The 23,709-nt window shown below is 45.9% G+C and overlaps 10 protein-coding genes across 10 annotated transcripts; 5 read left to right on the forward strand and 5 right to left on the reverse strand. All coding sequences in view use genetic code 12, as the record gives it.

The window, feature by feature from the left end:
* Positions 1 to 19: 19 nt before the first annotated feature.
* Positions 20 to 3,784, reverse strand: CJI96_0005166 (uncharacterized protein; the record flags this gene model as incomplete). Its single annotated transcript, XM_029036170.2, has 1 exon — positions 20 to 3,784. The coding sequence occupies one exon, from the start codon at positions 3,782 to 3,784 to the stop codon at positions 20 to 22; it is 3,765 nt and encodes a 1,254-aa protein (XP_028889061.2).
* A 625-nt stretch (positions 3,785 to 4,409) lies between these two features.
* On the forward strand, positions 4,410 to 5,068 carry CJI96_0005167 (uncharacterized protein; the record flags this gene model as incomplete). The annotated part of the gene is made up of 2 exons (XM_029036171.2): positions 4,410 to 4,575; positions 4,623 to 5,068. 2 exons carry the CDS (start codon positions 4,410 to 4,412, stop codon positions 5,066 to 5,068), a joined length of 612 nt encoding a protein of 203 aa, XP_028889062.2.
* Positions 5,069 to 5,249: 181 nt separating this feature from the next.
* Positions 5,250 to 6,293, forward strand: CJI96_0005168 (uncharacterized protein; the record flags this gene model as incomplete). Its single annotated transcript, XM_054702297.1, has 1 exon — positions 5,250 to 6,293. The coding sequence occupies one exon, from the start codon at positions 5,250 to 5,252 to the stop codon at positions 6,291 to 6,293; it is 1,044 nt and encodes a 347-aa protein (XP_054558272.1).
* Positions 6,294 to 6,396: 103 nt separating this feature from the next.
* Positions 6,397 to 7,234, forward strand: CJI96_0005169 (uncharacterized protein; the record flags this gene model as incomplete). The annotated part of the gene is made up of 3 exons (XM_054702298.1): positions 6,397 to 6,457; positions 6,509 to 7,152; positions 7,193 to 7,234. The coding sequence occupies 3 exons, from the start codon at positions 6,397 to 6,399 to the stop codon at positions 7,232 to 7,234; spliced, it is 747 nt and encodes a 248-aa protein (XP_054558273.1).
* Positions 7,235 to 7,297: 63 nt separating this feature from the next.
* CJI96_0005170 (serine/threonine-protein kinase) lies at positions 7,298 to 8,320 on the reverse strand (the record flags this gene model as incomplete). The annotated part of the gene is made up of 1 exon (XM_054702299.1): positions 7,298 to 8,320. The coding sequence occupies one exon, from the start codon at positions 8,318 to 8,320 to the stop codon at positions 7,298 to 7,300; it is 1,023 nt and encodes a 340-aa protein (XP_054558274.1).
* Positions 8,321 to 8,338: 18 nt separating this feature from the next.
* CJI96_0005171 (uncharacterized protein) lies at positions 8,339 to 13,270 on the forward strand (the record flags this gene model as incomplete). Its single annotated transcript, XM_029036174.2, has 4 exons — positions 8,339 to 8,369; positions 8,943 to 8,985; positions 9,172 to 9,198; positions 10,048 to 13,270. The coding sequence occupies 4 exons, from the start codon at positions 8,339 to 8,341 to the stop codon at positions 13,268 to 13,270; spliced, it is 3,324 nt and encodes a 1,107-aa protein (XP_028889065.2).
* A 133-nt stretch (positions 13,271 to 13,403) lies between these two features.
* SPC3 (signal peptidase complex subunit SPC3) lies at positions 13,404 to 13,982 on the reverse strand (the record flags this gene model as incomplete). Its single annotated transcript, XM_029036175.2, has 1 exon — positions 13,404 to 13,982. One exon carries the CDS (start codon positions 13,980 to 13,982, stop codon positions 13,404 to 13,406), a length of 579 nt encoding a protein of 192 aa, XP_028889066.1.
* A 116-nt stretch (positions 13,983 to 14,098) lies between these two features.
* On the reverse strand, positions 14,099 to 16,411 carry CJI96_0005173 (cysteine--tRNA ligase; the record flags this gene model as incomplete). Its single annotated transcript, XM_029036176.2, has 1 exon — positions 14,099 to 16,411. One exon carries the CDS (start codon positions 16,409 to 16,411, stop codon positions 14,099 to 14,101), a length of 2,313 nt encoding a protein of 770 aa, XP_028889067.2.
* Positions 16,412 to 18,187: 1,776 nt separating this feature from the next.
* Positions 18,188 to 18,803, forward strand: RPL14 (60S ribosomal protein eL14; the record flags this gene model as incomplete). The annotated part of the gene is made up of 2 exons (XM_029036177.1): positions 18,188 to 18,298; positions 18,519 to 18,803. The coding sequence occupies 2 exons, from the start codon at positions 18,188 to 18,190 to the stop codon at positions 18,801 to 18,803; spliced, it is 396 nt and encodes a 131-aa protein (XP_028889068.1).
* Positions 18,804 to 20,482: 1,679 nt separating this feature from the next.
* On the reverse strand, positions 20,483 to 22,785 carry CJI96_0005175 (uncharacterized protein; the record flags this gene model as incomplete). Its single annotated transcript, XM_054702300.1, has 2 exons — positions 20,483 to 21,263; positions 21,311 to 22,785. The coding sequence occupies 2 exons, from the start codon at positions 22,783 to 22,785 to the stop codon at positions 20,483 to 20,485; spliced, it is 2,256 nt and encodes a 751-aa protein (XP_054558275.1).
* Positions 22,786 to 23,709: the final 924 nt, after the last annotated feature.

Genomic DNA, 23,709 nt, shown 5'->3' on the forward strand with positions numbered 1-23,709 from the left:
GACGCATTATTCTATGTTCTCAAAGGAGAACTCCCAAAGTAGATGCTCTTTCTATGTCTTCCAAATCGTAGTCTATAAGGTCATTCGAAGCATTCAAGTTGAAGAACGGTTTATAGATTCCTTGGAATGCTTTTCCTGTAAGCTTGTACGAGAAGGGCCTGTTGAGTCTTTCGTAAAGAGCGTCCATGCTGCTTCCTGACGGGATCTTACCCTCTTCAGAGAGCTTTTCGTAGATTTGCTCTATCTCTGTAGAATTCTTGTTCACTTGATTGAAAACGACAATCTCTCCCGTCACTCCAACACTTAGCACATAATCATGCTTGCATTCATTGGCCCATGGACCAACCGCCAGGCTCTTGTACAAACGAGCAATCAGAGCGGTTTTGAAGATCGCTTTCTTGTTTCTTTCCCCCGCCTTCGTCACTTCGTGAATCGAAGAATGGAGCTTATCTGAAAGGTAGATTGAATCGCCGATCTTGACGTGGTTTGCGACAGCTTTTGGAAGCATATCACTAACGATAACTTCGAGTCTCTCGTATGGTTGCGTATCGGCAGTGCAACACTCAAACTCAAATACAGAGTCCATTTTTGTGCTTACAATGATTCTTTTTCTGCCTTGTTCCGTATCTGTAGTCATAGAAACAATATCAGTAGGGAACGTCATGAGAAGCTTAAATGGACGAAGCTTCTTGTCAGCTAACAAGTATGAGGTAGAAAAGAGCATATTTTCAGAGGCAATGAAGATGGTCAGACCAATCTGCGCAATGCAACTAATTGGAGTGCCTTGAGAAATCGAGTAAAGTTCGGTGACCTTGATTGCAATGTTGGAAGACGAGCCTGATCCGAGAGGAATCTTCGAGTAGTCCAAGATCTTAAGAGATCCTTGAGAGTCGTTCACTGAACACCCAACGATAAGTTTTTTGGAAACCCTTTCGTTCCTCTCGATCTCCCACTGCAACGCACAAATGGGCTTCTCGTCGAGATCAAATATCGGCGTCGACCTTTCCTCGCCCAGCTTGTTGTCGAACTCGACCAGGGGAAGCATTCGGAATGATTTTCTGTCTGCAAAGCGAAGACGATTTGATGGGTCTTTGGATGCGCAAAGGAAGGCAAACACATTGATGTTTTCCAAGTGGATGAGCCTTTTTGCCGCTTCTCCAATGCTGATCTGCCGTGCACACGGTGATTTATGACAGAAAAGGGAAGCCAAGATCACACCATCATCTCTGACCATGGCGATCTTGCGATAACCGGGCTCATTCAGACCAATTGAAACAGCCAGAGACGTCGCGTGAACTGATCTCTCATCGAAGGCAACCTTAGTAGGGAAATTGGATTCCTCAAACTCAAAAAGCCATAGGTTTCGAAGTGCTACAAGCACCTGACTCTCGTCAAAGGGAGTGAATGAAACCGGAGTAGATCCAAGACGTAAATGCTGGACTAACGACACTAAGCTAGTCGGGTCCTCGTTCACATGAAAGCGGAATACGTAACCAGTCTGAGTGCCAACAAGTAACATCTTCTTGCCCCACAGCCAGTGAAAGTCACTTGCAATCTGGAACTCATAGGGGAATCTCTCGTACTTGTTGTGCTCACGCAAGTCCACAGTTGCCCGTTGCAGGTGATCGAACCCGTCGTCTGCACTGTAAGGCCACAACGTAATCTTTTCGTCATAGGTTCCCATCATTAAAACGCCATTTCCCTGAGCATCTGTAAATGTCTTCAACACGCTGACATCTAAGTCCAATGCGGTGGAGTATACGCTGCTGAGACATTTGAAAACGTCAAAATCGTCATCAAAGGCCGGTACAGCCACCCTGACCACCTCAAGGTAGAGAGTACCTGCCAGCTTGATGATCATAAACAAGAAACCCAAGCCACTATCAACATGTAAGACTGTCTTGTCCTCTAGAGAAGCGGTAAAACAGTCCTCCAAGTTTGTGAATGTGATTGTGGATGCGGTGATTTGCAAGAACACTTGCAGTTGCACACTTGGTATTGGTACCAAATCGACAAACAAAGTCGTCTCGTCAGTGTAAATCGAAGGCTCTCGTATTTCAGTGAGCACGTCTTCAGTGGAACCCGTAAAACCATTGGACTTGGAATTATCGCTGAACTCAGCATGATCTAGCTCTAAGAGCTTTGTCGAGAACACCATCGACGCGAAGAAGAGCTCTCTTGAATCATTAAGCCTGAAATGAAATAGCTTTACAGTCTTTCTGAGGTCGTTGTAGCACTGACTATCTCTTCGTAGTGGGTATGCAACGCTTAAATTGGTAAGTTTGGCTCGTTTGTTGTACCCTGAAATGGCCCAGATCTCTTGGGAAGCGTAAGGATATACCGTGCGTGTGTTGATTGCATCGATGACACAAATGTCCACCAAGGGAGCCCAATTCTTGTAGTCTCGAAGTAAGCGTACCTCTGAGTAAGGTATCTTGTCAGGAACTTCTCCAAGGGGTTCCTGAATGTGGAGTTTCTTAGCTCCACCGTTATCGTTTGCGTAATGGACGATGAAGCCTTCTTCTTTCAGGTTGACGAAAGTAAACGTCGAAATCGACTCAGGAAGACGTACTAGTGGTGTATAATGTAAAGAAGCGTTACTTTCAGAAACAGTAACGGAATAAATAACCCCAGAGTCTGTAGCCACAAGAATTTCGTCAGTAGAGGAGTCCGCATGCGGGGACTCTGGGTATGCAAATGCTGTTGGAAATGCACCATCGTAGGTGAAGATGGGGAACGAATAGTCCGCCAGGATGATATTATGGCTGGTTATTATAACAAAGCAGGTGGGGCACACAAATAGAAAGCTAGAATTTCTCGCAAGTGCAACAATGAACACCGGTAACGTAAATGAAGGCGTAAGTGGAAGAGTCAGTCTTCTACAATTCTCCGGGAAGGACTCTGATGCATACCACTGGAAGAGATTAAGATCAAGCCGCTCACCTGCACTATACGAAAGCGTCAAAAGCTGTAGAAGGTTCTCTTCCGTGGACAGACCTGCTGAAGCTCCAAAGCAAACCTGCAAGATGTTTCCCTCGAGGGGCACATTGTAATGGGGCAGAAACTCCACGCCCAACTCTGTTTGAATGCACGAATATATTCTGAAGACGTTAGCCGCAGAGGCAGAAACCACCGCCAGCCCAGTAGGATGTACCCGTAGAAGAGCACCCAGAGAGTCCATATCGGGGATGGGTCTTGTTGGTGGCGGCAGCGTCTTCCACCACTGCACGACAAAGGGCTTGTAGACATAGGAATGGGGGTCGAAATTGCCCTTCTTGGTGATATTCGGGTCCACGTCTTTAGGCATGTAGTAGAGCCGTATAAGTAGCAAGAAGCTCAGCTTGAGAGAAACAAACAAAGAGTCCTCCAGATCAGTTCCAGGCACCAACACACAGTCTCGTAGTGCCAGTGGGAACGAGAACTCAACGCCATTGGCATTCAAGGAGCACAATTTCACGATCACGCTCACTTCAGTGAACTTGGGCAGTAGCACCTCCTCATCCTCCAGTTCCTGGCTCTTCTTCGTCTGCCACAAAATTTCTCCATCGTCATCATCCTCACTCATATCGTCGCCAAAAAACGAATCGGCTTCTGGTGGGTGGAGCAGCTGCTCCCTTTCGTCGTTGATGCTCTTTGACGGTAGGCCAGCCCATTGCTTATGGAGGTCAACTTTGAACGAAGGAAAGAATTTGAGCACAATTGGCAGGTTGATGAGCGTCCTCTTTGTAAGCACAGTTTCTGGCTTCTCTGGCGGCTCCTCCACGAGCCACGCCAACGGGTCCATGTCAGTATCTGGTTGATCGAGGGTTTCGAAAGTAGTGTTATAGTTTCCAGGTGAAAGATCAGTAGTTGGAACTTTCTGATGACCAGTTTGAGGCTATATGGGTGTTTATAAATGATGAGACTCTAATTACTAGAGGTCAGTGGGTGCTGGTTTCTCTGATCGAGTGTACCTTGAGTAGTAGTTCATGGTTCATATAGATATGCGCGATGCTACGGTTAAAGTGCTAATCCGTGCCCAATGTATGGGATACAGAAATCAAGGGTTATGCTGGGGTAAAAAGTAAATCGTTTGTAATTGAGGAAGCCAAAAAGCACAACTTGCCCATTTATTTTGTGGAGCTAGCATCGCCGCCCTTTGAAGGGGTTCCCTCAATTTGCACCCAATACTTGACTATGTATGTGCCACTTCAGGCCAGGGAATCCTACAAGAAATCACCACATGGCTTTTGGAGCCTTCATTGAAGCATGATGCATTCCCCATATTTTATCCTATTGGCTCCGTGCCGCCATTGGACACTTCCGCATCTGGTTCATGTTTCCTGCCTCCTGCCTCCTGCCTTGGGCCTAGTATAAAATGGTTGCAAAATCCACATTTTTGATCTCATTTCTCAACTACATTTCTTCCCATGCCCACAATTAAATCAACACCACAACTTGTAGCCTTGGCTGCTCTTATCGGCATCTTGTATGGCTTCGAACAGCAAACCCTTTTGGCATCTTGTCATTTCTTCGATGATGCTCTTCCCTGGCAACAGGCTCTTGTCTATTGCGGCGTCCCTGTTGGTTCCATCGGTATGATCAACCTGTAAAGTTTTCTTCTGTTTCTGTTCTAACATTAGTGGGTTGCATTTTGGCGGCGAAGGTCGCTGAATGCTTGGCAGTGGCGACGATGCCGTTGTTCTTGTTGTTTTGGATAGCAGGAGCGTTGATGTCCCTCAAATTCGGCAATATCTATTTACTTATGGTGGCAAGGTTGCTCATTGGGCTCAGTACGGGGCCTGTGGCGGCCTTCTGCTTGCTATACGTGTCCCAGATTGCCAAACATAAAGGTTTCGTGTTGCAGGCTGCTTACGCTCTGAGTCTCTTAGGAAACCTACTCGTCCTTGAGATCAGCCGCTTCTTATCTAGTCAGTACTCTTCAGGAACCATTGCAGACATCTTTTATGTGGTACAAGTGGGGTGCTGCGCGGTGGTGGCTCTCGTGGTGATATTCGTTCCTAACTACCTCCGTGGCTCCAGTGGAGAGGACGGCTTGAGGAAGCAAACGAAAATCGACACCAGCTAGCTCCACGAGAATTTCCCGAAATAGAGGTCGCTTGCTCGTGGAAACAGCTCTTCGTGGTACATGGAGGCACCGTGGGCAGAACATTAACGGTCCAGTTCTTCCTCTTCTTCTGTGGGGCGTGTTGGTTGGGCAGATACGCTCTTTTCTTCTACAAGAAAGCAACTTTGAGTTTGACCCCTTGATGTACCTGTTAGACATACATTGTCAGTTCATGATCCCTCTTGCCTTTGCCATCTTAACGTTTCCTTTGGCCCAGTACACCTCATCCAAGGACAGCATTATAAATGGGTACTTTTGCTCTGGATGTGCCTACTTTGCCATTTTTGCCATTTACATGAAGTGTGGTACGAGACTGAAGGCTTCGGTTCTCCAGATTCTCGTGCCGTTGCAAGACGTCGCCGTCTTGAGAGCCCTCTACTACTTCGTCGTGTCTCAGTACGTTGCCTGGGTATGTGTTCCATCAATGCTTTACACGATCGAATCTTTTAGTTCAGAAGCCCGAACCAAAGGGATCTTCTTGGTGGTTGCAACTGCATACCTGTTTTACGACGGTAGTATGGTGCTTGTGTCGTTCTTGTTGACGTCATTGAATGTGTGGACTATCTTGGCCTTGGCAATCATCACACATTTGGGAATGATTGTACTCATTTTTTTTCCGAACATTGGAGTAAGTGAAGAAGACCAGCTGGATTTAGAATACGTTTCACGAAGCGACACCGAACTGCACTTGTCGAAGATGTCTGTACAAAAACCGTATCCAGATAGCTACATCAGCAGTCTGAAACTGATAAAATTGAAGCTGGACATGAACAAGATACTGTATCTGCAGCTGCCTCCAAGGAATGGTATCTTCCAAGCTTCTGAGCCGTCGATAGTTACGGCTGCCTCTCAAAAAGGTGTGGATGTAGGCAACGCCAGCGACCAAGACTCAACTAATAGTCTGGCTACCGTGGTATTGAGATCAGCGAGAGCCCACCAAAGCGTCAAACTGCCCCACTTAGGGCCCCATTTGAGCGGGTTGTGGTCTGGAAGTGACGTTGGCTGGCTGCAAAATACTGCATATAAACAGGAAACCCACCAGCAACGAGACCCACCTAATCAGAGGGAGGACCACAACCACGGGCTTTTCTATTCTACCAACAAACCGGTATTCTTGTTTGGGGAGCAGAAGGTGCCCACCAAACGTGGGTTCTTGAATGCCAACTCAGGTGACACCACTAATTAGGCCAGTTGTGAGCAGGTGACCATAGTCATGTGACATTATCGCTGTATAAGGTGTTCCATACTTCAGTAGCACTACCTCATATCCTTATTTATATACCCCAATTATGTCCCACAAGTACTCCCTGGTCGGTCAGGACGACGTTCCCGATCTCATTGAACAGGATGGTATGTCTCAAACAAACCTCAATTTCAACTCTGTTCGACACTAACATTCAGAACCTACGCCCACGTACACTGAACCAACTCAAACCCCAATACAGCCAGAAGTCATCAAGCCACAGGTGCCAGCGCCTGCAGCAAGCATGTTCCAAGTTGGGTTCTACAGCAAATACTTTGACATCAATACAGAGGAGTTCTTTGCAAAAATCAAGTTGGCTCTAGACCCGTTTCAAAAAACTTCGGTTGTAGCGAGCCAAAACGACGAAAACGGCAACCAGGACACTGTGGAATTGTATGGAGCCATCTGGGTCACGGCAACGCTTATTTTCCTTGTTTTCGTCTCGTCCACGGGAGCCAATCTCGTGTCACATTGGCTCTACTTAAAAGATGATGGGAAGTACGAGTACGATTTCGATCGCTTGACGGTGCTGATGTCGCTTTTTTACGGCTACATCAGTCTTGTCCCGCTTGCGCTATATGCGGTGACAACTTGGTGGCTCAAGTTTGCTGATCGCTTATCTCTCACGAGACTTGTATCTATTTACGGGTATGCCAATGTACTCTGGGTGCCGCTCACCTTGATCAATTTTGTGCTTGTTGTGTTTGTTAGCAGCAAGAAGCATAAGGTGCTTTTGAACGTGCTCGAGTGGGTCTCTGTCATGCTTAGTGGTGCCGTGGCTGGACTCAGCATCATCTTGAAAGTAAGACCAGTAATTCTTAAAAACTCTTTGGATCTTGCAGAGGGCAACGTTGAAGAGGGGACAAAGAAACACCGGGTTTTGATCTTGGCGCTCTGTTTCGTGCACTTGGCGTTTACAGTATTGGTGAAAATCTGCTTCTTTGGAATTAGTTCATAGATTTGAGATTGAGGGCAGGTCTATGGCGCTTGTGGCGGCTTCTAATCCAAACGTGTTGCTGGATCCACGGCTGCTCGCATACGTCGCTTAACCTTATTCTCAATGAGGGGTCCACTTTGAGGAACCCTTCTACGAGATCACCCGCTGCTCCATCTAAAAACCTTGATGGTGGATACTCTGCCACAATAATCCGCTCACTTAATGTCGTACCGTCATTCTCCACAAAAGGTTTTTTCCCAGTGATGAGCCGGTAGCAAACCACGCCCAAAGACCAGATGTCTGTCGTATACGTGTACGGCGTCGACTGAATCATTTCCGGCGACATCCACCCTCGCGTGCCGCCGTAGCCCGTGTTGATACCCAGCGGATCGTCCTCTTTGGCGATCCCAAAGTCCCCGATTTTTGGCACCCCGGCGCTCAGCAAGAAGATGTTGCTTTCCTTGATATCTCGGTGAATGACCCCCATACGGTGGATGTGGTCTAGCCCCAGTGCTATCTGTGTGATGTATTTCACCGCTTCCGCAGGATCGATCCGACAGTTGTGCGCTTGTTTGATCTTGTCCCTAAGGTTACCGCCGCCGTAGAATGTTTGCACGATATTCAAGTGGGTTTCGGTGCAGAAGGCGCCTTTTAGCATTGCGACGTTTCTGTGGCACATGCGGGCGTGAATTCGGGGCTCCATGAAGATCTTTCGAAGTCTTTTTTCGTTCAAAACCACAACTTTTATGGCGAAGAACCTTTGGTTTGCGAGGTTGAGTGCTCTGTGGACGGAACCGTAGCCTCCCACGCCGATTTGGTCAAGGATTCTGTAGTTTGCGGGGCTCTCGAGCTCATCGTCGTTGATGGTGAAGGAGGCAGAATCAGGTGGGTGGAAGACGTTGGGTTTCCAAGGCACGGGCGAGTTGCACCAGGTGGGGCTCTTCTCCCAAACTGGCTCGTTCAAATCCAAGCGCAGACTCTTGAGAAACGCAGAGGAGAGATCGGGAGGCGAGAATGTACTTTTACTTTCCATTGTGACAGTGTTGTGGTTATGAGTTTCGAAAAGTATTTCTTGAAGAGTGGTACAAAGGAGATCGCGAAGAAGAGATTGAGAATGGAAAGGATTTCAAATGTGGGCAAGCTGATTACATAGAGACAACCCTCTGCTTATAATGGAGTAGGGCCAGGTTAAGGCTCGAATCCAATGGAATTGCAGGGCTTTGACATGAGTATCATGCGGATTGATGATGGGTATCGTGGTTTTTGCAGCCATTACGAAATCTGAAGGTCAAGCTGAATGAAGTCCACGAATGAGGTTTTTGGATATCTCAGTAACAATTGAGCCGTCTAGTAATACTTCATGAATGTTTTGCTTGCAATTTGGTCTCAATGGTGACGATCTGCTTTCTCCCATTCTAACTTGTAGCCCTAAGTGGCGTGCGCGCACCGGACCATCGCGAGAATATATATAGAGGGCGGTTTTCCACATCTTTTTTATTCTCTCTACACCACATATCTTCACACTTGTGGGAATCACACAAGATACCAAATGTATGTACCTCTAGCGGGCCAAGATTATTTGCATTTTACCAATTGTTCCAACTGAATGTTCCGGGTTGACAAATGCATATCGTTAAGTTTCAGCCTTGTATGAGCCCTCATTCTCAAGTTGCCTATAGCACCTACTAATATCCAAGCGTATGTGACTTCCTAGCTTCTTTCATGACGAAACTTGTGACCGGGCGGACATAATCACCCCACTGGCCCCTTTCGAGGAGTCGCGTTTCTGTGTACAAATTTTTTGAAGCGTTGGTCTGTGGGAGTTGATGATAGGTCTTTTCTGACTCTAGCTTTTCCTTTGAAAAGACGTTACTAACCCGTAAGTTTGATTGTTGTGTCCTTTTCACACGTGTGGCGATGTGTGGCTCTGAAGATGCGTGGATGATGATGTCTATATTCACACTGTACTAGAGGTGCTCCCTCAGTGACTACAAAAAAAAAAAAACTGATTTAATGACTCTGACAACGCAACAACCAAGGCCACAAGCTCTACGAAATTGTACTGCGGGCGATGGTAATAGGCTCATCGCAAGCCAACACTTGCTATCTGCAAGTAATGGCATGCTACTACACCACCGTTGACGCCAACTCCGAATGTTAAGCACTTTGGTGATAACATGATGCTTCTTGATACCATAGTAAACCTAGAGGTTCTTTCGTTTTGCTCTTACTGCGGCTTACCGGCCATATGATCACGTCTCTTGAGGCAAATGACTCCGTTCATATGCCTCTTCCTCTTCAATAAACCCCTCTAACGTCACTGACACATTCTCTACGGTTTCCTTATCACTTCCAGACTCTACAATACCAAGATTGCTCCTACCCTTGTGATATGAAACTTTGAATATCACAAAACGAACCACCCGACCTGCACACAAACCGCCTACCCATTGCCTCTGCTATAGCATTTTCAGCTTCACCAATCAACATCTGCACATTTAAGCAGACACGCTGGATTATCGACGACTTCCGTGTCCAACTAAAATTATTCCTTGCATCAGCATCCTATCACGATGCTTCCCCTCCGACGCTGGGGCCTACTGCGGCAGCTCCTTCGTCACTACTCATCTCTAGCCAGTCTACGATGCTCCCATACAAATCCCACAAAACTCAAAACTATCGCCTGGAGATTTCTGTACTCCACAAGCCCAAGACAAAATACTACAAAAACCTCGACTGTTCCCCGAATGCCCCGATCAGAACGGGTGATTCTGGACGAAGATCTCAAAACAGATACATTGAGCATCTACGAAGTGTTCGGTCGCTATCTCCCGAGGATGTCGCTGCAATCAGCGAGATATTCACCCAGGCGGTGGAATTGGCTTCGGGAGACTACTCTGCAGAAGCATTTAAATTCGTTGTGCGGTTGTGGCTCGCCGTTTTCAAGGATCGCTGTGGAGGTTCCTCGTTAGAGAAAGAGTTACTCGAATCGAGACCTCGCGTGGTGAATCTTTGCATCAATAACCTCAGCTATAAAACGTATTTGGCTTGCACAGCACCGCTTCCAGGAAGCCAGTTCTGGGCAGACACGGTGGCGAGAACGCTTCAGTTCGAGGCGCTGAGTAAAGGCGAGCTTCGCTTCAGTAACGCCAACATCATTGCATTTTTGAACGGAACCAGCGATATTCAGACAAAAAGGCGCATGGTGGCCACGTTTCTTCGAAAAGCACTTCTATATTCACGACATGGCCATGACTTTTCCACAATTCTTTCTGCGTTCATTCATTACACCGGCATCATTGGTGACGGGCACCTCTTACTCATAGGGCCCGAACACTCTGTTTACCAAAAGGCGCTCAGCATACTTAGTAGACCCAGGGGTAACGTGTCTGTGTTCTCGCATATCCACATGATCGAGGGCATTGTCATGAGGAGTGAATACGCCAACAAGCATATTTTATCGAATTTGCTATCTTCACTTGCAACATACACTGCTACAACGAGACCGTCAGCCGCGCTAGAATACTGGAAATTCAAGACGCTGGAGTTGAAGTCAAGTAGTGACGAGTTTCTTACCCCGCATGATTTGCTGATAGCAATGTGGGCACTTTTTCGTCTTCAACAGTACGAAGAATGCCTCGAGCTTCACCGAAAGTATCCTTCGCTACACAATGACCAGCAGATTGACATCTTTCTCAGAATCAGTGAGAAGACAAAAGACTGGAAACACCTCCAGAAGCAATTTGAAGACATGTATGGCCGTGGCGACTTGCCATACGTGCAGCACTACGCCCTTGTAATGAACGCTTTGGCCTCAATAAAGGTGGTAAAGGAAGTTGATGAACTCTTTGAGCAGCTCCAGCGTCGAAACTTGTCTCCTAGCTGTGAGGTGTACGGGGCAGTGATCAAAAGCAAGTTGGCCACGCATGACTTCGATGGTGCGGAAGAATGGTTCGATAAACTCTTGAAAAGTTATGAAGAAGGTAAAGTAACTCAAGGAAATGTTGCTCGCGTGCATGCTTTGGTATTTGATCTCCATTTTCACACAAGCTCTCTTCCGAAGCTCATGAAAGCACTACATTCTGTGATTGAAAGACAAAAGAGCTGCAGTGTGCCTTTGATTGATACTAAGCTATACTGTAATTTGATTACTGCCGTGGGCTCCAACTATGGCGTGAAGGAACTTGAGGAGATATGGGACATTGCTGAGCGATTTTCCATGAAGACAGAGGATGTTTATGAAAAGATGATCAACGCGCTAACAAGGTTTGGAGACTACGAAAGAGCTGATACGCTTTGTTTCGAAGCTCACATGGAATCTTCCGTTCCTTTCAACAGCTCCCTCATATACAAAGCGCAATTGAAGAACCTTCGAAGTTGGCACAATGCTACAACGGATGGTGACTTGAAGACACATCTAGCCAGAAAAGCTGTTTCAGTGTTGAGACGTCTTGACCAGGGTAAGGTTTCTCTCAAGGACCGCACAAATTTGCTAGTGGAGGCAATCAAATTCGAATTATCAGTCAACAGGCGAAACACGGCAAGATCGTATTTGGAGCAAGCGAAAGCACTTGAATCACTCAATGAGGAACACTTTCTTCCATTTCTTCGATACCATTGTCAGGCAAGATCATACAAAGGTGCCAGCACAGTGCTTGAGCTCTACAGAGAAATGGCTGCAAACAAGATCGATATCACTTCAAAAACATACGTCTACTTAATCAGAGCGTTGATTGAGATCGACAGAAGCAACGCAGCAAAGTACACAAACACGTATAAGCTCTTAGAATCTGTTTTTGAGCTCTACGGGTTGTCGATGTTTGAGCATATCAAGCCAATGAGAACCTCAGCCGAAGACATTCATTACCACGCTGAGAATCTTCTCAAGATTGTTTCTTTGTATGTGACGGCGACAACTCACCAAATGGAGGCCAACATGGATCTTGTCGTTCATTTCCTTAACCAAATGAAAGATCGTCTCGGAAACAAAATTCCTATTCGGTTTAGGTTGGCCATCTTCAAAGAGATGGGCCACTTGTACCACTTGACCGGCGACAATGTGACAGCGAAAAAGTTGGTGTTGAACGCTCTTGATGAGCTTCTTGACGTTGCTGATAATTTTAGAAAGGGCGTCTCAAACGAGTCTGCATTGGAACCACAGCTCCCGAAGCTTCTTCAGCTCGACATAAGACAGGCAATGGAGATTTTAGTGCCAATTTTGCGGGAGACGAAAGCGCTGCCTGATGAATACGAGCTGATCACACATTCGCTTCTTCAGCGTAATGTTCATCTCGCTGGACCGTTGTTTCGAACCCTTATTGAACACATCTTGAAGGGAGAGGTTGGTGAATCCAAGATCAATGTCATCCTTGATATCTGCGAGCGTTTCCTTGTTGCTAGCAACTGGACCGAAGTCAGCATTGCCAAAAAACAGCAATACATCTACAAACTCTTCATTCTCTGTCTTGCTAGACGCATGCCTGAAGAACGAATTTTCAAAACATACAGTCTCCTCAACAAATTTTACAACGTGAAGAGTATTAAAACTCTTAAGAGTGAGCTCAGCAACGTGAAGTATCCCCTTGGCAAATTGGAGCAATCTCTTGATGAGTATGGCGACCTCACGTCCTTTCGTTGGACGACCAACACGCTCTTTAAAGACCCCCACAAATTCTTCGTGCCGGGAAGAAATTTACCCACAAGAAACACGATGGACCCACGAATGACTGCCAAAATCTATTCCTTTTTGGGCAAATACTGTGAAGACGACCGTAGCAAGGCGTTCAAATTATTTGACAAATATCCTGAAACGGTCGAATATTTGCTATACTATGGGCTGGCACGAACGAGACTCCAGACATTTCGTAATGAAATTGACAAGATCCAGCCACCCCTGGCTTCGTCAGCCAATGAAGGCCGTAAAAATAGAAGATACAGAACACTCAGAGCATTACGGCGGACCATGAACATCACGTCCCGTTAATCATACTTGCATTCGTTAGACTTTGCATTCGTGGGCATACACTGTCCACGACTTTACGATACCAATAATATCCTGTAATTACATGTATATAGATTTAAGGATTAATGCTATCGAACCTCCCAGAAACTATCACCTATGGAGACGCTTTCTTTGTAGGCTTTTTGACTTCTGGAAACCTGAACGTCAGTTCCGTCGTGGTGCTTCCATAAAGCAAGGGACCCACCCACGGCTGAATGTTCCACTCCAAACGAAGCGTGGCGTTTCTACCTCTAAAAGATCTTTCCACGTCCCACACAGAATATTTAGCTCTCTGATTCTTCAAGTGCAAAACGGCGTCCTCACGAGAAGTGATGATTTTGTCCCAGTATGTGACCCTGTTGGACGCTCTTTCTGTCTTCCCGTCGTACTCTGCGGTCAAATAGACAAAAATCTGTTTGGTATTCCAATTGAATAAGGGAGTCAAGTCAGCATCCAAGTCAAACTGGATTTTAGAATTCTCCTTGGGCTTTCCACCCACAGCACCGTAGGCGAACGAGTTTTTCAACAGCGCTGTGGCCTTGACGTTTGAAATCTGGGTTGAGTTGATGCTCCAGGCATGGTCTATAAAGTAGAGCTGAAAAAGCGAGAGGGCAGCCACAAGGGCGGCAGCAATTGCTGAGGCTGTCAAAGTTTGGTTTGCCAACGACTGGCCACGCGTAACCAAGTTGAACATGTGATACAAACGAGAGGAACTGAGGGGTGACTTCGGTGAGGTGGTGAGTTTTTGAGGGTGGTCCCTGGTAGCCCTGTGCAGGAATATCGTCTATTTTGCAACCACTCCCTTTACTCTTAGGCGCCATTCTGACTTTTCAAGTATTCATTGTGAAGCTTTTCCTGCTGCTGTTGCTGCTTTGCCAACTTTTTTCTCATGCTCTTGGTTACTTCCTCTCCAGCAGCGGTTTTTGTTGGGAGTCCTGCGTCGTCCCACTCAGAATACAATGACTTATCGTGGAACATGGTCTTTGGGTCGACTTTGGCCTTCTCGAGACGTTCCTGCTCCTTTTTTGCATTGGCTGCAGCCTGCTCTTGCTTCTTCTTTTCCTTGAGTGCAGCCTGCTCCTTCTTTTGCTCCTGCTGCTTGAGGAACTCTTCTCTTTCTTGCTCGTTCAAAAACTTCACAAGGGCACCGCCATTGGGTCTGTCATCGAGAGAAATACCTAGCGAGACCAAGTCAGCACGCAAGGCGTCAGAGGCACTCAAGAAAGCGCCGGAGTCCGCCTTTGCTTTCGCAAGCTCTCTGACGGCATCTCTGAATTGAGACAACGCCTTCACATATGGCATGGCCACTTCTTCCATTGAGCCAGCAGACTCAGCGCCTTCTTCTCCGTCCAGCCAGCCGAGGCCATCTGGTCTAGCAGGGAAACCAAGGATATCCATGATCTTGACAATCCACCTAGTAATGGCAAGCACAGGCTCAAGTCTCAACTCGTTCTCTCCAGTGACTGTGGACTGGATATATGTGTTTGTCTTGGACACCAACTCCAGAATTACACGCAAAACCACGGGCGTCGACAAGTTGTCGGAGAAAGCTGCGTGAGTCTCGGTCTGTGCTTGAGCCAATTGCTCGAGAAGTTGTTTCTCAACATCACCGGCTCTTTTGGAGATATATTTGCCTTCGGAGACAGAGTGTCTGTAGTCGGTGTTCAACGCACGCACGTTAGTGAAAAACTTCGATAAGGTCGACTCGTACGCCTTGACCTCGTTAATTAGCGAATCTTTGAAATCGATGGGTTTGTCCCAGTTGCCGAATGCAAACACAAGTCTGAGCTGTCTGGAAGAGTATGTCTGCAATGCTTCTTCAATGGTGATGAAGTTCTTCAAAGACTTGGACATTTTCTGGCCCTGGATATGCAAGTGACCGTTGTGCATGAAGTAGTTGATCCACTGCTTGTTATTGAAGCACGCCTCAGACTGGGCAAGCTCATTGTCGTGGTGAGGGAAACACAAGTCTACACCTCCCGAGTGAATATCAATAACCTCGCCTAAGATATCTGATGCCATCACCGAGCACTCAATGTGCCATCCAGGTCTTCCAGGACCCCATTTGGAGTCCCAAGCTGGCTCACCAGGTTTTGAAGCTTTCCAAAGAGCGAAATCAGCAGGCAGTTTCTTGCCTGAGCCGTCCACAGAAAGGGAACCTTCACCATCATTGATGAGGTCCAAGGAGCCTTTGTTCCAAGGCTGCAACTTGGCGTATTCGTGGTGTGGGTCGTTTTCAAATTTTACCGTGTCAAAGTAGACAGAGCCGTCACTTGTGGCGTAAGCGAATCCGTTGGCGATGATTTTGTCGACAAATGCAATGATATCAGGCACATACTCGCTCACCCTAGTGGTCAAAGTTGGCGGGAGCACATTGAGGCGCTCCATGTCCTGGTTGAACTTGTTTTCCCAAAACGCAGGAAGCTTCTTGAAGATAGAAGGGTCCGTCACCGTTGAGCCGTGCAACTTGTCCAAAGAAGGAACCAGGACGTCCTTCACTGCTGCCAAAAACTTGGAGATGTCACTCTCTGGCTTGAAAATGGCATTGTGTGCATCCTTGGCAGCCTTAGCGTACATAGGCAACTTAGGCTGATTAACAGCGAGTTCAACAAGGTTCAAAGAGTCGACCCAAGCCACAAACTCGCTAAGATCTCCCTTGAACTCAGGCAAGTTTTTACCCACATAGTCCCGCAAAAATTGGGTAGTATTCTTCAAAAGCTCTGCATCCACTTGCTGATACTTCTTCTCCATCTGCTCCTCGAAAAGGTACTCATGACGAGCAGCCACAATGATCTTATCATCGATGTCAGTCACATTCTGAACAAACTCCACATTGAACCCAAAGTAGTCTTGCAAGATTCTACGGCAGATGTCACTGCACACGTAGTTACGTGCGTGGCCCATGTGGGCATGGTTGTAAACCGTGGGTCCACAGCAATACCAAGTGATATGGTTATGTTTCAAAGGAATAAACTCTTCTTTGTTTCTTGTGAGGGAGTTGTAAAGCTTGAATGGCTGGTTTTCGCCTGCAGGCGTTGTGGGTTTGTACCAAGGTGGCTGGACGACTTTTTTGGCGGCAGTAGATGTACTCATGGCGAAACGGCGGAGTAAAGATCTGACCATGGAAGGAGAGGAAAAGGTGGATGGAGTGAGTTGGTGATGGCTGGCGGGAGGGTCACGTGATCATGTTGGCGATGGCCACTTTTTACGGCCCTTGTGGAAATTTACGCTATTATGTCAAAGATATCGTGATGAGGAAATAAAGGGGACTTGAATTATTGGAAATTTGTGCTTTTGTGTGTGATTTGGTGGATTTGGGCGAAGTGCTGGTGATGCGAAATGAACGCATGAAGAAATGAGTAAGGTGAGGCAGAAAAGATGGAATGAGAAAAAAGTAGAAAGTAGAATGTTGATAAAACAGCCTTTTGTAATTCTTTACAAATTGCCTAAGCTTTCTCTTGGTTGCTCATGAATTTATGTGAATGAATTGGCGTGACTCAGGTTTGATGAAATGGCTGCAAAGTATGCTGCAGTAGGTAGTTTGAAAGAAATGAGTCAAAACATCACCAAGTAAAACTCATTTTGAGGATATAAAAAAGTAACAAATAAATGAATTTATAATGGCGTGATCTTTGATTATTTCTCTATCATGGGGTTCTAAACATTTCATGACATATCAACCCTGGACCCATGAAACTATCGTATTTGAATTTGCAAGCTTTTAGAGAAGAAGCACAAAGTAAGACAGATGAAAATTTAGTACCCACCTAAGAATTACCCTTGTGCTCTAAGGGTCGACTCTCAATGAAAACTAATCCCTAGAGATAGGCTTTGATCAGCAGTTCCATACCAATCACACGGCTAGTTCACGATCTGATTTACCCTAACAGCAATTTCTTTAAAATCCTCGAGATTTAGCTCGAGATATCGATTGCGTGGAGAAAGACAACGTGTGTAATTGATCTAGAGTATAAGACTACGCTTATGGAGGCCGTTACCAACGAATAATAAGTCATCGAAGGATAACTTCCAAATAGAGCGATTTGAGTAGAAAAAGTTGTAAACGCCTCAGAAATCAAGTCTACCTGATTCTTTGTCGAGTTGAACGTAGACTAAGCTGTATGAGACCCATCCAATCAAGAAGATCAAATATCACTGACCTTGATATGAGCAACTCGGAACGAAGGAGAAAGACTCCCACAATCATCAGATGAGCATCCCCTTTTTTGATCAACTTGTGTCTAAGTTAGGACATCTACTCTTTCACTTGTGGTTAGTACATGCTTGGTCGGGTCAGAATAAAGGTTGTTTGCATTTCGAGATGGGCCCATAGTGAAACTAGGCGTGTTTCGGTACCTATCCCACTCAAACGCAAATTATATCATCATTCGCCAAACATACTTGTAAAGTTTGTTGTATACGAAGACATGTAGGATCTCATGCTTATATATAGAGTGTGTGGTGCACGGGTGTAGCTTCTATAAATCATTACCTTGCATTCATTCGGAACTAATAGGGAAACGAGAAGCGTGAAGGGAGAATCAATGGTATGAATTTCACTTTGATGAAGACTACGGGTACATTATGTGTTAGAAAGAGTGACTTAGATCGTTTAGGGCTTGTGCCCTGAATTCACGTGATTAAAGCTGACCGCCAGATTGTCATCTTTCAATGTGCTGTAAGATGCGACTGACGAGCTTGAAAAAAGCTCTTAGTTAAGGATGGGTTTGTTACCTGCAGTGCGTATTTCTTACCTGCATACGATCTTTAACTACTGAGTGGTGAGGAAATTGTGCTCTACCTGCAGTACGCTTCTCAAGGGCTCAGGATGGAAAAAAAAAATTTTAGAGTCTCAGAAGAAGGTTTCTTAGGTTCTCCAACTTTTTCCACAAACACATCATGTCTACCACCGTGAAAACCGCCAACTGGAGATACGTCGAGTACGGCCGTATTGTGTTGATTGACAACTCCAAATTGGCCACTATTGTCGAGATCATCGACCAGAAGAGAGTATGTTAAGACCATCCAGATGTCCAGGGCCAGGTCCAACTATTATTGAACATCCGCTAAAGTTGTTGATACCATCGTGATATTCAAGACGACACGAATCAAGTGGTATAGATATTATCACAGATTATCCCTTCCTAATCACGAAATGAGAATCTTCAAATATCCCTCTGTCATCCTCCCACGCCCACTGTCCCATATTTGAGCTTTTACTAACAAACAGGTTTTGATTGACGGTCCATCCATCAACAGACAGGCTATCTCCTTGAACAAGGTTGTGTTGACGCCACTTGTGTTGGAGAAATTGCCAAGAGGTGCCAGAACCGCCACTGTGAACAAGAAGTGGGCCGCCGCCGACATTGACAGCAAGTGGGCTGCTACTTCTTGGGCCAAGAAGTTGGCCGTCAGACAGAGAAGAGCCAACTTGACTGACTTCGAGAGATTCCAGGTTATGGTGTTGAGAAAGCAGAAGAGATTGGCTGTCTCCAAGATTGCTGCTAAGGCTTAAACTATATATAATACACGGTAATGCAGAAAGAATATTGAGTCACGAGATACTGGGCGACGGTAGCGAAGCCATGTATCCAGGCAGGGCCTTTTGTAGATGTCGAAGTTCTCATTTGTTGGTTGTATATTTCAAATTCTCCTAGAAGGACCTTCTATGGCAATTGTCAAGACGCTGCCGTAGATTATACAGAGCTGGTAGCGAATGCTTAAGACGACGAACTGACCAACAAAAAGAAGAAATTAGTGGCGGCTTATTTATCTAATGCTGGGTGATAGCGTAGGAAACTCCACCAATGGGCACCTCAGTCAATGCCCATAAAAGAGGAGAGGATAAAGAGAATCATACTTTATTGATCACCAAAACTACCCTTTTTGACTCTTTGATACACAACCTCGCTCGACCAGTGCTACATTGGCCATGCTTGGGTCTCCATTTGAGACTTTTCAGGCAGTTGTTCCAGTTTCCGCTCCAGTCAGCCGCAATTATAAAGCCCTTGATTTTTGGCAATATCACTACTCAATGATTTTGTGAAATTACAATTCCAGAGTTACTCAGATGTGAATGATAACAGATAACCAGTATATGTGATCGAGAATAGCCAGTGCTCAACAGCATAGTACACTAATCTAATTGAAAAGAGTCCTTAAGAGCTAGAAACCTTATAAATTGGTCAATGGTTGATGAAAAGCCACCTAAAACCGAGACATCATCTCAAAACTCCTACATCTTCAGCTTCAAAAATGGGTAGGCTGCAAAATAATTCTGAACGGACACCCGTGCACCAGCTTACCCCAGGAAGCCACACCCTCCATCATAAGAAGCCAAAATCATATAAAAAAGGCTTTATGGCGACTTATTTGAATTTCTTCACTCTCAATATCACGATGGTGCAAGTTTTGTCTTTACTTATGTGCTATACTCGTGGAAATCCGGTGGAGTCATGAAACCTCCATACATTAGCGTCTGCTGTCACCAGTCCCTACTATACTCATTCATTATAATCCAAAAGACTGGTATGACAGTAAAGTGAATGTTTGAATAATGATGCCCCTTTTCTCTCTTCTTTTTAACCTTTCTTTTTTGTTCTACCGACATATGAGACTACCAACATCAATTGAATTACTCCCGCAGTTGGCTGCAAAATCTGTGTTAGTCAGTCAAAGTCGCCGAAAGACTCCCTATAAATATACCCTTCGGCTCGATTCCTCCTTTCATTGGCTCCGCAGTCTCTTTCAATGAGTGTTGGGAACCTCGAGGACAATTGTCACTGTGAGGGGTCGGTAAGGGTCCGAAGGGGTTTCAGGGTGCTCGGCTCGTTGAAAATGGATCAGAAGAAAGTGGTAAGCCGTTTCAAAAATTACCTGGAACATGTATGAAAGCAGTGGTATGAAAGCTGATTTTGGGATTATCACTCAGGTTTTGTTTTTTTTTCATGACTGTGAGTCATGGGTGACTTGAGGGAGGTGGCTTTGGTGCAGACATAGAGTAGGCACCTGCAAAGATAGAGTCAACGGTAATTGTCCAGTGAATTAGACAAACAGCTTGAAAACAAATATTTGTTCACTATGTACATGTTCTAGAACTCTATGTATTTCTCATTTTGTGTTTGCAAGACATCAATAAATTCAAAACCAACATCGTGGCTTCAGCACATCGAAATAAAAGCAGCCCGTTGGCGTCTACTTCTTCTCCTTGGCCTTCCTCTCCTTCTCGGCCTTCTCAATCAACTCCTTCTGCAATTGAGGCGACGTCTGTGCGTACTTCAAGAACTCCATGGTGAATTCACCCTTACCCTGGGTCATTGCTCTCAACGAGGTCATAAAACCAAACATCGAGTGCAAAGAACACTCAGCAGTCAAGGTCACCTCATCAGAGGTGTTGGCAGTGTCCACAATCATACCGCCCAACTTGTTGACAAGTCCAACCACAGCACCCTGGAACTCAAGTGGTGCAGTCACTTCCACTGCCATGATTGGTTCCATGATCACAGGCTTGGCGGCCATGAAGGCCTGCTTGAACGCTCCGTAGGTGGCCAAACGGAACGCCAACTCCGAACTATCCACCATGTGGGTTTGTCCATCGGTGATATGCATGCCCACGCCCATCACTCTGTGGCCAATAAGAGGACCCTTCTCCAAGCAGTCTTCAAATGCCTTGACACACGCAGCAAGGTACTTTTCACTGACCTTGCCACCCACAACATGGTGAGTACACTGGTTCTGCTCCATGGGCTTCATCTCACCAATAAGCTTACCGTACTGACCAGCACCTCCAGACTGCTTCTTGTGGGTGTAGTCGAAAGTCGAAGGACAGGTGATGGTTTCTCTGTAAGTGACCTGAGGCTTACCAGTGACACAGTCGACGCCGTATTCTCTTCTCATTCTCTCAACGTAGATCTCAAGGTGGAGTTCACCCATTCCAGAAATGATGGTCTCCTTGGACTCAGAGTCAAAGTGCACTCTGAAAGTAGGGTCTTCCTTCTGGAAACGGTTGATGGCCTTGAGAACTGTGTAGTTTCCTTGCCCTTTGGTGTCAACGAAAGCGAAACCACAGCATCTGGAACGAACATCGAGCTCATGGTGATGTGTCTTGCCAGGTTCTGTCCAATGAAAGTATCGCCAGAAGCGCAGTCCACACCGAAAGTGGCACAGATTTCACCAGCGCCAACCTCGTCCACGTCTTCCATATCGTTGGAATGCATTCTCACCAAACGAGCGACTTTAACTCTCTTGCCAGATTTCAAGTGATTGATGAACGAACCCTTCTTGAGTTTACCCTGGTAAACTCTGATGTATGTGAGCTGACCATACTTGCCCTCCTCGAGCTTGAAAGCCAAACCAACGAAAGCCTCCAGCGACGAAGGAATAAGGTTGATAGGAACCTCTTTACCATCCACAAGTTCCAAACCGGTGTTCAAGACCTCGTTTGGTTGCGGCAAGTAGTCAACAACGGCGTCTAAAACCAGCTGAACACCTTTGTTGGCAAGAGCGGAGCCCATAAGGACAGGGGTGAATTTTCTCGCGATTGTGGCTCTTCTGATGGCATTCTTGATTTGCTCCACAGAAGGCTCCTCACCTTCAAGGTAGATATCGGCGATTTCCTCGTCCACGTCAGCCAAAGTCTCGATCAAGACAGCTCTTTTCTCTTCGACAAGATCCTTGAGCTCCTCAGGAATTGGGGCAGTTCTAACCACCTCACCCTGCGATCCTTCGTAGTAAAGAGCAACTCTGTCGATGATGTTAACGTTACCCTTCAATTGCTCCTCGGCACCAATAGGCACTTGGATGGCAGCTGCTGGGGTCTTCAACTTGGTGTTGATCTGTTCGATGGCCCTCCACGGGTTTGCACCCATTCTGTCCATCTTGTTGATGAAAGTCACTCTGGGAACGTTGTAACGACGCATCTGACGGTCCACAGTAACCGTCTGACTCTGAACACCACTAACAGCACAGACCACAAGCACTGCACCGTCCAAAACACGCAAGGCTCTCTCGACCTCAATAGTGAAGTCAATATGGCCGGGAGTATCAATCAAGTTGAAGTGGTACGATTTATCGTCTTTATCCCAAGAACAGTAGGTGGCAGCAGACTGGATGGTGATACCTTTCTCTCTTTCCAAGTCCATGTGGTCCATCTTGGCTCCCACGGCGTCTTTACCTCTGACTTCGTGGATGGCCTTGATTCTACCCGTGTAGAAAAGCACTCTTTCTGTGAAGGTGGTCTTACCCGAGTCAATGTGAGCGGAAATACCGATGTTACGGAGTCTCGAACAAGAAGCAAGATCCAGTTCTGGGAGTTTCTTGTTGAGCTCGTCCAAGACAGCCTTTTCTTCTTCGTATGTGGTTGGAATGGCTTTGAGCTCATTCTGGCGCTGTGAAGCCGTAGAGAATTGGCACCTGGACAAAGCTGATCCTCTGAAAACGTTTCTGGTGCCTGTTAGAGGCCGCAAGGGGCCTGTACGGGGCAAAAGTCGAAGAAACATGGAGGTGATCTTTTCGAGGTTGTAATTGTGATGAGTGAAAAATTCAGGTGCAGGTCGGAATCGACAGACGAACCAACGAGTGCAAAAGAGCAACAGAAAGCTGAGTAAAGGAGACGGAGTAAAATAGGAACTGTTTGCAGACAGAATTAACTGAGTTTCGAAAACTCTGGCTGTATTTGGAGGCGGAGAGGAGCTGACAATTTCATTTTTACAGTCTTTGTTCGACAAAGGAGGTCCACGACCCCAAGCTCATTTTGTAGAGAAAAAAAGTTTCATTGATATCTTTTAGTTGCATCTAATTTACGGTCTATCGTAATATATAAAAATAACAGAGCATAAGGAATTAAATGAAAGTTCCAAAGTCTTGGGAAATGGTGGTGCACGGGTGTCGCCTGGTCGGAGACGCTAGTACTGGAGATTCTGAGTAGTGGAACCAAGGTGATAGGGTGATTGATTATCGGAGGATTAAGATGACAATTTGGTAAAGGTCGTCACTGATCACTGAACCTTACATGACGTCTTTGACTCTTTATTTTAATGAATCTGAAGAAAGTCGTATAATTGGCTCCAAGGGTACTACAGCCTGAATGGCTGCAAATAGAACATAAAGGTCTACGAAATCTGGTATTTCATTTCCATGTCTTATGAATCTTGCTGATTTTTCATCTTTAACGGTTTAGTATCTTAGAATTCGACTTGCTTATTAGCTGGATTCATGGACATTTACGACCTTTGCATGTTGTTTCAAGTTCTAATGAGTGCCTTTGAGATACTGTTGTTACCAATACAAAAGCTACTCTTGAGTGTCTAAGAGAATAAATAAGAATTGCATGTCGGATAGCTTCCGTATAATTTGTGGTAAGAGGAGTTAACTTGTGAATTTATTCGAACACTGGTGAAAGAGGTTTGAACAGCCTATCTTCT

This window comes from Candidozyma auris, chromosome 7 (genome assembly GCF_003013715.1).
Source record: "Candidozyma auris chromosome 7, complete sequence".
NCBI lineage: Eukaryota > Fungi > Ascomycota > Pichiomycetes > Serinales > Metschnikowiaceae > Candidozyma > Candidozyma auris.